The sequence below is a fragment of the Ctenopharyngodon idella genome, chromosome 8 (genome assembly GCF_019924925.1).
Source record: "Ctenopharyngodon idella isolate HZGC_01 chromosome 8, HZGC01, whole genome shotgun sequence".
In the NCBI taxonomy this organism is placed as follows: Eukaryota; Metazoa; Chordata; class Actinopteri; order Cypriniformes; family Xenocyprididae; genus Ctenopharyngodon; species Ctenopharyngodon idella.
The window spans coordinates 33,451,365-33,462,287 of record NC_067227.1 but is presented as its reverse complement, the minus strand read 5'-3'; the positions used below and the strand labels follow the sequence as shown (position 1 = coordinate 33,462,287).

The 10,923-nt window shown below is 36.9% G+C and overlaps 1 protein-coding gene across 1 annotated transcript in view; it reads right to left on the bottom strand.

Annotated features, from left to right (window-relative positions):
• Window positions 1-1,304: 1,304 nt before the first annotated feature.
• Window positions 1,305-10,923, bottom strand: part of loxhd1b (lipoxygenase homology PLAT domains 1b) — a 34,948-nt gene continuing 25,329 nt past the window's right edge. The window contains exons 29-44 of the mRNA XM_051902855.1: window positions 10,675-10,856; window positions 10,251-10,367; window positions 9,784-9,946; window positions 8,458-8,612; window positions 8,039-8,248; window positions 6,483-6,609; window positions 6,193-6,401; window positions 5,937-6,122; window positions 5,591-5,718; window positions 4,413-4,530; window positions 4,111-4,288; window positions 3,783-3,968; window positions 3,543-3,713; window positions 3,330-3,465; window positions 1,948-2,100; window positions 1,305-1,869 (exon numbers count right to left, since the gene is read on the bottom strand). Of these exons, the coding sequence (XP_051758815.1) occupies window positions 1,389-1,869; window positions 1,948-2,100; window positions 3,330-3,465; window positions 3,543-3,713; window positions 3,783-3,968; window positions 4,111-4,288; window positions 4,413-4,530; window positions 5,591-5,718; window positions 5,937-6,122; window positions 6,193-6,401; window positions 6,483-6,609; window positions 8,039-8,248; window positions 8,458-8,612; window positions 9,784-9,946; window positions 10,251-10,367; window positions 10,675-10,856 (2,900 nt within the window). The 3' untranslated portion in view covers window positions 1,305-1,388. The remainder of the gene's footprint in view (window positions 1,870-1,947; window positions 2,101-3,329; window positions 3,466-3,542; window positions 3,714-3,782; window positions 3,969-4,110; window positions 4,289-4,412; window positions 4,531-5,590; window positions 5,719-5,936; window positions 6,123-6,192; window positions 6,402-6,482; window positions 6,610-8,038; window positions 8,249-8,457; window positions 8,613-9,783; window positions 9,947-10,250; window positions 10,368-10,674; window positions 10,857-10,923) is intronic.

The window sequence follows — 10,923 nt, the reverse complement described above, 5'->3', positions numbered from 1 at the left end:
TTAGTCATCCTAACAACAAACAGAGCGATAGGTTACGTTTAATTTATCAATAAAGAGTTTTTTCCCCGTGTGGTTTGGTGGTGATGGTTTTGAGTGTTCATTTTTTTTTTCATACAATAGCTTAGCTGCAGTATAATTATTAAGAAATAACATCGGCTAAAAGTATGAAAATTTAAGAACATTTTCAGTTGATTAAAACATGTCTTATATATGGCTGTTGTAAATTTCACGAGCCAGCAGATGGCGATTTTGAATGGGGGAATCCTAAAATCTCATAAACTGCGTGGCAAGCTCAAAATTAAATAACATTTCAAATCAGTAACGAAATCTGACATGAACTGCCCCACAAATGTAGTTTCTTATGCTCAAATAGCGTTAAAAAAAAAAAAAAAAAAGCTTATTTTTCAGGCTAGATGAGCCAATGCGCATGTGCAGTCTCAGGTTTCTATGGGCGTCACTGAGCTTCTAAGGCAGCTGCAGTGACGCAATGACTGTATCAATCAACGATTGGCTCTTTTACTTAGAAGGCGGGACGTATTCCGCCATTTTGCGAATTGCAGTTTCTTTTACTAAAAGGAACAAACAGTGTTTCTATATCTATAGTCTTTTCTTTTGAATATTTTTGTGGCACCATCAACGAAAAACCTCAAAGCTTCATTTCCATTTTGTTATATTAAAATTAAAGTTCATAAAAGTAAAAATGAGAGGAAAACAAGACAGAGAAACCCTTCAAAAGAAACTGGTTTCTCAAAAGAAAGGTGTTGTGAGATCACACACACACTAGATGCCTAACAGGGGCCTAAAGTAATAGAAAACTAAATAATGACATTAAAACAGAAAAGATTAAAGAGACAATTACAATACATTTTTACCACAAGAAAACTTCTAGCGAAAAGGCAATTTCAAGGCAATTTGGTTTTAGAGAACCAAGCACATTTAATGACTAGTAGTTAATTTCTCAGTATAAATGGAGTCATAAATAAATGGGGGGAAAATGACATTTATAAATTAACTTCTGTCAAATGTTTCAACACACTGAAAGCTAATAATTATTCATAAATGATAAAAATATCAAATTAAAAACACTTACTAAAAGGATGAAATATTTCATTTGTTTAGCTGCATGTCATGTGATCATTAAATGACATCAGAGAACTGTAAACATGAATGTTGATAAATGATTGAAGTATTAAAATCACAGGGGAACATATTTTTGCTCAAATTTTTGGCAGCTCACAAAGTTTGCAGGTTCAATACCTTGAGAATGTGACCGGATTTAAAGACAACAACGACAGCAATTCTCAGTACAAAGGAAGTTTATTTGAATTTCTTTAAAAAAGTACAAATAAGTCCTACTGGATTGTCCCAAAGTTCAAAATCATAAGCGTTTAATATTTAGGATACAGCACTCTCTGAGTTTGTCCATCGGCTTTATTTTTGTCCAACCACTTTCCACAAACGAAGATGGTGGTCACCCAGTTGGCGGTGTTGGTGACCTCCACACACTCCAGGAACCAGCCGGGCGACGTGCTCGTGTTGTCGTGCTCCACTCTGATCCGCAAGAGTTCCCCCAAATCCAGCATCTCCAGCAGGAATCGGTCCGTCTGTCCGCGTTCAAACAGGTTCCTGAACTTCTGCTTGAGCGCTCGCTTCCCTGAGTCTCCGTTGACGCCGTAGAGCGTGATGAAGACGTTGGCGTCGGTGGCGGCTTCCTTCACGTCTCCGGTGATGACGATTATTTCGTATTTGACGGGAACCAAACTGCGGACTTTGCTGGCGAAACTCTCCACGGTTTTGGTGCACTCGAACGTCATGAACTCGTCTTTCTTGGCTGCCAGAGGAATCCGTGCGTCACACGTGAAGTAGAATCTGCGGAAGAGGAACGGAGAATAACGCTCGGATCTGCTCACCGCAGTATTTCAGTTGAACATGGTGACGTGAACTCACTTGTTTCTCAGCTCTTTCTCCGTGATCACCACCTCCTGCACGTGCCAGAAAGACTCATTCTTGACTTTTTTCTCCTTCGTTAAATGGCCCAAACAAATACCAACAATCTCTCCCACATTTTTAGAGGAAAACTCGAATGAATCCGTGGCACCACTGGAACAGAGTCAGATTATGATGCATTAGTAGTCATGCGTTCAGTAATTTATTAGAGATGCACCAATGTATCAGCCAATAAAAGGAGTTATTTTCACTATCGGACATCGGCGGATTGTTTAAAAACAGCCGATGATCAGGGCCGATGATATCCTGTCAATCAAAAGAGGGTGGAAAACTTCAAGCAGCAGCTTGGAGCGCGAGTCTTTTATTCCAATATATAGCTTATAGTTATAGCATGAAAAAAACATCCATGAACATCAACAGGTATGTTTATAGGGGACCTATAATGCTCCTTTCACAAGATGTAATACAAGTCTCTGGTGTCTGAAGTTTCAGCTCAAAATACCCCACAGATCATTTATTATAGCTTGTCAAATTTGCCCCTATTTGGGTGTGAGCAAAAACACGCTGTTTTTGTGTGTGTCCCTTTAAATGCAAATGAGCTGCTGCTCCCGGACCCCTTTCCAGAAGAGGGCGGAGCTTTAACAATGCCAGTTTGAACAATGTAAGGCTGAACACAGTTACTTATCCTTATTTTGGCTGCGTGAGATTCTCCAGCTTTGTTGAGCGACCGAAGCGTGAGCTGTTAAAGCCCCGCCCTCTTCTGGAAAGGGGGCTGGGAGCAGCAGCTCATTTGCATTTAAAGGGACACACACAAAATAACTTTTTTCCTTAGTGTGAATCTAAAGAACCTTTTCCACTATTAAGAAACTTTTGTCCAGTGGAAAGATTCCATGGATGTTAAAGGTTCTTTATGGAACAGTCAATGCCAATAAAGAACCTTTATTTAAGTAGCGCACAAGCAGAAAAATTACAGTCTGTAAATTGTTTAATGTTGATGTTTGTTGCTCCAAAAATGTGTTTTCTTTCATTGCTGGACCATGTGTTGGTATGAATGATCTGCTGCAGTGGACATTCAAACAGTGTTATTTTAGTATAATTGAGATACTATTATAGTTTTTATTAAAGGTACACTATGTAACTTTTTTTGTTCAAAACTAAAAAAAAATTAAATAATGAGTGAATACATCATCAATCCTTCATGACCTGATTCACTCTGCTAAGACTAAGTGTTTATATTTTAGACCTGTCAGGATGGTTTTCAGAAATTGCGTACATGTGTCAATCGCCCGTGTGTGTCTCGTCATGTTTGTAAATAGAGAACTAAAAAGAGACTTGAATAGTATTAGTGGCTAAAATAGTTGTGCGTGTAAACGGGTACATACCGCAAAAACTTCTTCTTCTTGGGGTTCTCCATCATAAACTCCTTCGAACGTCCCTTTTTCCCCTCCAGCACGATCCAGACGTTCTCCTTCGTCTCAGCATCATCAGAGCCGGCTGTCGTGATCTCGATTTCATACTCTGGGAAGACGTTACGGCGCAAATTCAATAAATACCCTGTACGTATGGTTACAAACGTAGGAAATGCTCTTTCTTACTGGTCTTGTCACTGAGATCCAGAATATCGTTATTGGCACATGCCAGTTCTCTCATGATCTGACCGTCGTCCTCGCTTTTGGCCAGCCATCGGTCGCACGGGAAGCGGAAGGTCTGATCGAGCAGTTCGTCCTTCACGTCGATGTATTCCAGGTGCCATCCGGGAGCCGGACCTGATCACAGGAACATGAGAACCCGCTCCACACGACAGCTTCAGCAAACACTGAGAGGACGTTTCTCACCCTTGTTGTCGTGCCACACTCGGACCTTGGACAGCTCGCCCAGACTGAGGACGTCCAAGAAGCGGAAAACGTCCACCTGTTTGCGTTCGAACTTGTTCCTGTTGCTGCTCTCCTTCAGTGCCAGCGTTCCCGTGTCGCCGTTCTCCCCGAACACGATCAGAAACACGTTGGCATCAGTACCAGCAGCTGCAAAACAAATTTTCTCTTGACTTTTTTCTTCACAATTCTGACTACATTTGTCACAACTATATCTTGAATTTCTGAGTTTATATCTAAACTCTGAATTTTGAGAAAAAAGTCACATGTGCGTCATGTAAACTCCACCTACCAGCAACGTCACTGGTTTTAACCTGAATGATGTACGTGGTTTTCTCCACCATCTCCTCGTCGTCCACCACAGCAGGAAGTTCACAGACCTTCGTCCTCTTGGGTCCTTTGGTCTTGGAGAGCCATTCCTCGTAGGTGAAAACGTACACCTCCTCCGTGGTCAGGTTTCTCATGATCATCTGGGTCATGTGACAGGAACAAGCAGCCCGCAGAATGTTTATAGTCATTCACTTTGTCATGATCAACCTGATAACCTGATTAAAAAGACTTGAGTTTCATGAGATGCTCGTATCACACACTGACCTTGTCGAGGAACCAATCAGGACGACTTCCTGTCCCGTCGATGCGGACGCGGAGCTTTTTCAGGGGTGCGATGTCATCGATCTCCAGGTTAAATGTGTCTTCCTGGCCTCTTTCAAACCTACGACAAGCCCACATGACGCGTGTTTAAGAAGACAATTAAAGGGTTTACAATTAAATGATCAGGATGACAATTAATATTCAGTTACTTTATCAACTGACTGCACTGACACTATCAGACGAGAACAAAACCTGAACTGATCTGAATAATGACACGATTATTGTTTCATAATAATTTTGCAACTTGTTACTGAACTGAATTCAATCAACACTGAATGAACTGAATTGAATTGTGACACTATTTTCTTCTCTTGAGCTACTTTATAGTTGAATTTGTTTCATAATTGATGAATTTTGCAACATTTACACTATTGAACTGAATTGAATCAACATTGAACTGAATTGAATTATGACACTATTTACTTCTGTTGAGCTGCTTTATAGCTGAATTTATTTCATAATTGATTAATTTTGCAACATTAACAGTTATTGAACTGAATTGAATTTGTTTCATAAATGGTGAATTTTGCAACATTTACACTATTGAACTGAATTGAATTGTGACACTATTTACTTCTGTTGAGCTGCTTTATAGTTGAATTTATTTCATAATTGATTAATTTTGCAACATTAACAGTTATTGAACTGAATTGAATTTGTTTCATAATTGATTAATTTTGCAACATTTACACTATTGAACTAAACTGAATCAACACTGAACTGAATTCGTTTTCGTCTGAATTAATGAATTTTGCAACATTTACACTGTTATTGAACTGAATTGAATGTTTCATAATTGAACTTTTCAACGTTTACACTGTTTTTGAACTGAACTGAATCAACATTGACCTGAATTGACCTGAATTAAGACACTATTTTCTTCTGTAGAACTGCTTTACAGTGGAAATTTTCAGAAATGATGAATTTCGCAACATTGACCCTGTTATTGAACTGATTTGAATCAATTTCAGAATTGATTAATTTAATAACATTAACATAATTATTTTCCTGTTTATTAGTGTGAAGCTGCTTTGAAACAATCTGAATTGTATAAAGTGCTGTAGAAATAACTTGATTTGTGCGTATGAGAACTAATAATCCGGATGATGGTGAATCGCCACCTGTCCTCGTTCTTCAGAAGGAGCATCTCCTCCGAGCTCCCATTGGCCCCGAACACAGTTATGAAAATGTTGGTGTCGGTTCCTGCATTCTGAGTGTCACCCGTGACGACCGTCACCTCGTAAACCACCTGAACAACAGCCCATAATAAACAAAATAAATTCAAATGCTCTATATGACTCTATAAACCTGATCGCTTTATGAGCCCAAACAACAAACCCAAAACGCTTATAATGCACATAAAATCATCCCAATTTCTGGAGCGAGTCGTGTTCCATACACACGGGCCGATAATGTAAACGTCCATATTTCAATGCGGTGTACGTGACCCAAGAGTTCACACTGAACCTTTCGAATGATGCTGATGGTCGTGGCGTCCAGTATGTTGAAGACTCTGGCCGTCAGACCGTCTCCTCTGTCTTTGGCCAGCCAGCACTTGCACAGGAAGTTGTACTGAATGCCTTTGGTGGGAACGGCCACAGACAGCTCATCCACCAGCCAGCAGCTCTCCGGAGTCGCTCCATTATGACCCAGCTGAGGAGAGGAGACATCTTCAGTTCACTGACAACTCGTCTGTATTTGTAAATGTTCCTCCGAGCCTCACCTCGACTCTCTTGATCTCGCCCACATCCAGTCCGAAGCACATGAAATGCTCCATCCCTCCCGCAGCGAAGCACTTCTTCCCGTCGGGCAGATCCAGCCAGAGCCGCTCCGTCTCCAGATCGTTGGGCCCCATGACGATGACGTAGACTCGACTGCTGGTGCTGGCATCACGATCGCCTCCCGTCGACACGGTGAAGTGGTACGGGATCACTGTCAAAACAACGACAAACACCCGTCTGAGAGCTACGGATGGACTACGGATGGATACATGCAAATGAAGCATCAACTCACTCGGCCCCTCCTCCATAATAACAGCCTTCTTCTTCTTCTTCTTCTTGTTCATGTTGCTGTCCAGACCTGCTTTAGAGTTCTGCACGCTCTTCTTTGTGTTCTGAGGGTTCCTCTCGCCCTCGTATCCCTGATTTATAGTGGGATACACAACAGTCACATGTTTTGGATGTACAGGTACAGGCTGACTCTTTTTTTCTTTTAAATTTTAGTTTTTTTTAAATGTATTTATTCATTTCTTTTTCAATTATACATTTGTTTTTATGCATTATGTATGTATTTTTGGTAACACTTTACACTAAGGTCTCATTAGTTAACATTAACAATGAAAAACATTTATTAATCTTAGTTAATATTCATTAAACCATTTACTAAAACATTATTAAACACAAAAGTTGTTATCGGTTAATATTATTTAATGTTAATTATTTAATATTAAGTAACACTGAATTTCAATTATAGTTTTTATATTTATATAAGTATTTATTTAGATTTATATTTTTACTTTTAGTTAAAGCTTTAGTAAATTTGTTGCGTTTTTGACACATATGCACTTTTTTAATATGTATTATTTTATATTTTAAATTTACATATTTTTAAGAATATTTATTTGTATTTTTAATTTTAGTTAAAGCGTTACTAATTTCATTGTGTGTTTGACATTTTTATTAGCTTGTTTTTTAATGTCTCTTTTTATTATCATTTTGATTCGTTTTATATTTATTTTTATATTTTATATTTTTACTTTTAGTTAAAGCTTTAATAAATTGTTTTTGACATATATATATAAAATTATTTTTTAATACGTCTATAGTTTTTATTAATATTTTGATTCGTTTTTATATTTGTATATTTATTTTTATATTTTACATTTACATTTTTATGAATATTTATTTATATTTTTAATTTTAGTTAAAGCGTTACTAATTTTGCTGCATGTTTTTGACATTTTTATTAGCTTTTGTTTTTTAATGTCTCTTTATTCATATTTTGATTAGTTTTTATATTTATATATTTATTTATTTATTTATATTTATATAAATATTTATATTTTTAGTAATTTGTATTTTTAGTCTTTAGTAATTTTGTTGTGTGTTTTTGACATTTGTATTAGTTTTGTTTTTTAAAAACGTTTTTATTAATTTTTATTTTTTAAGTTATTTTAGTGCATTAAGTTAAACTAAATGAAAATAAGAAATCTTGTCTTGGCAACAAGCTGAAATAAAATATGTAAGTTTTTGTATATTTTATTTTATTTCAGTTAAAAAGTTTTTTTTATTTCAAGAAATGAAAAGGTTTTTTATGGTTTTGGATTTAGTTAATAATAACTCTGAACTAACAGTGAACAGTTTTTTTATGAACTAACAGTAACAAAGATGAATAAACACTGTAACATATTAACTGATCGTTAATTAATGTTAATGCATTAACTGTATAACATTATTTGTGGTTTTGTTAGTCAGGGTAGTAACTGTGATGAATGTGTTTGGTATCTGTACACTCATCCTGTGTAATTATTAACAGTGAAATATGTTTATTAACAGGCAGATTCGAGTCACCTTGACGAAGAAGGTCCTCTCGATGCGCTTGTCCTCCTTCTTCTTGGAGAGCCAGCGTTCACACAGGAACATGTACACCTCTTCTGTCTCCACGTCCACCACCTCCACCTGATCCAGGTACCAGTCGGCTCCAGCCTGGGAATCGTCGTGCCGTATCCGGATCTTAAACACCTGACCGAGGTCCACGGCTTCAATGCTGAATTTGTCCACCTACACAAACAACTGCTTTCAGTCTCCATATGTCGATCTGATGTCAAAATCAATCATAGTAAATTATGTCGGCACAATCCATTGTGTTATCATCACAAATAAAACAATTGACTCCAAGCACAACTGCGCAATATGATCACACAATCTTCAACACATTTTCAGTGATATCTGAATGATGTCATGTGACCGAGGAAGGGTTCAGGACTCACCGCTCCTCTCTCAAACTTGTTACTGCTGCTCTCAGATTTGCGGAGCTTTCGTTCTCCCGTGTCTCCCAGATCTCCGTAGATGGTCAGGAAGACGTTGGCATCGGTGCCGGCTCCGTGCATGTCGCCCGTCCTCACCGACACCTTATACGTGTGAGCTGAAAACACCACGTGACATCATCATCATCACATGACATTCACAGCTGAATCTTCTGATCTAACGGAAAACTGGACGAGCATGTGAATTCTGAGCCAGTGTTGTTTCTTATTTATTTTCTTCTTCTACAGAGATTTACAGTGATAAACAGCAAAATAACAGTGTTAATACTGCCAAGTTCATTAATTATGAAACAAAATTCATTTTTGTAAAACAATCAAGTTTTGTTCTCGTCTGATAGTGTCAGCGCAGTCAGATCAATAATATTACTGGATATTAAGTGTCTTTTAAACCTATTAAAAATTGTTTTTGTTTATTGAAATAAGGCTGAAATAAAATATAAATAGTTAATGAAATATTTAACCTAAAAATATAAATATTAGAAAATGAAACTACAAATATTAAAATTGTTTTCATTTATTGAAATATGGCTGAAATAAGATATATATAGATAAATAAAATATTAACCTAAAAAAAAATGAATATCAGAAAATTAAACTACAACTATTAAAAATCGATTTTGTTTATTGAAATAAAGCTGAAATAAAATATAAAGTCACTGAAAAACTTAACCTAAAAAATATTAATATTAGAAAATTAAACTACAAATGTTAAAAATTGTTTTAATTTGTTGAAATTTATTGACATAAGGCTGAAATATAAATATGAATAGTCAATGAAAATATTAAAATCAAGAATTTTATCAAATTAAACTATTTTAAAAAAACGTTATCGTTTGATTGAAATAACGCTGAAATATAAATATTTAATGAAAATCTGAAAAACATGAAAATGAGAAAAAAAAAATGAAAATTTGAAAATAAATAAGTACTTATTTTATTAATTTATTAAATTATATAAAATGACAAACTGAAATAAAAATGACTAAAAATGAAAACTGAAAACATAAAAATTAAAGCTAATATTAATAAAACTGTAACACTTCTACAGCATTAATGATCTCAGTTCCTGTCAATCTCATTATTTAATAATACATCATTCAAATCAAAAGTTGTGTGTGTTAGTATTAGGTCATGCACTGTGAACAAACATCAACATCAACATTTTTATTAACTAACATTAACAAAGATTAATAATTGCTGTAAGATCATATTGCTCATGATCTTATAATAAAGTGTAACCAATAAAACTATAAATAACACAGATCGTACTCTCCAGAGCGTCCTCCACCTCGATCTCGTTGTGTTTGAGCGTCCCGTCTCTCAGCAGCTTCTCCGTGATGATGTCGGACGGCACCAGCTCTCTCACCGTCTCGCCGTCGTCCTCGGAGCGGGCCAGCCAGCGCTCGCAGGGGAAGATGGTGGTCTCCGAACCCTGAGAGACACGCCGGTCAGAATACTCTGCTCTAAAACTGGGAGATTTAATCTGACCTCTTTCCATCCAAACATCCAAACTTAGAATATGACATAAAACATCTGCAAATAAATCAACATTTTCATCCCATGTTTTCATCACTTCCTGGGAAATACACCACCATTCAAAAGCTTGGGGTCGCTAAGATCTGAAGATAATGTAAAATGATGTTTTCTACGTGAATATATAGTAAACTGTAATTTATTCCTGTGATCAAAGCTGAATTTTCATTAGGTGAATGTAAACATCGCCTAACTTAAGTTACCTTTCCTTTTCTTAAAAGTCTTCTGATCTCCACTCTGTCCAGATGCCAGCCGGGGTTCGTCCCTTTGTTATCGTGTCCGATTCGGATCTTCTCTATGATGTCACCAATGTCTTCCAGCTTCGCAGAGAGAGACAAAAACAACACCGTTGAGTGACTGATGTTTGAAGTCACTATGAAATCATAATAGTTTTTATGGAATATTGCATTGTTTATTGTAAATGATTCATTATTATTGTTTTAAATTCATGTTCCTCATAATCTTGAATCAGAATATCTTCTCCTCCTTCTTGCAGCATCTCTTCTCTGATGACGACCTACATTTGTTCTTGTTTGCGAAGCGTTTCAATTGGACATACGTCACAATAGAGAAGAAAAGATGAGCTCGTCTTCTCTTTCAGCTGTAGTAATGATGGCAGACGCTCACCTCCACTATGAACATGTCTTCTGCTGATCTCTCGAAGTACAAGCGTCGTTCTCTCTTGTTGACGCACAGGTACTTCTGCTGCGTACACAAGCCATTCTGACCGTACAGGACGATGAACACGTTCGCGTCCGTCCCCGCGGCGAACACATCGCTCGTGAAGGTGGTGATCTCATAGGGAACGACTACAGGAGGAAGACGAAGATCTCATTACAAAAAGATCTCGTTATATTCTTATAAAGCTTCATGTGA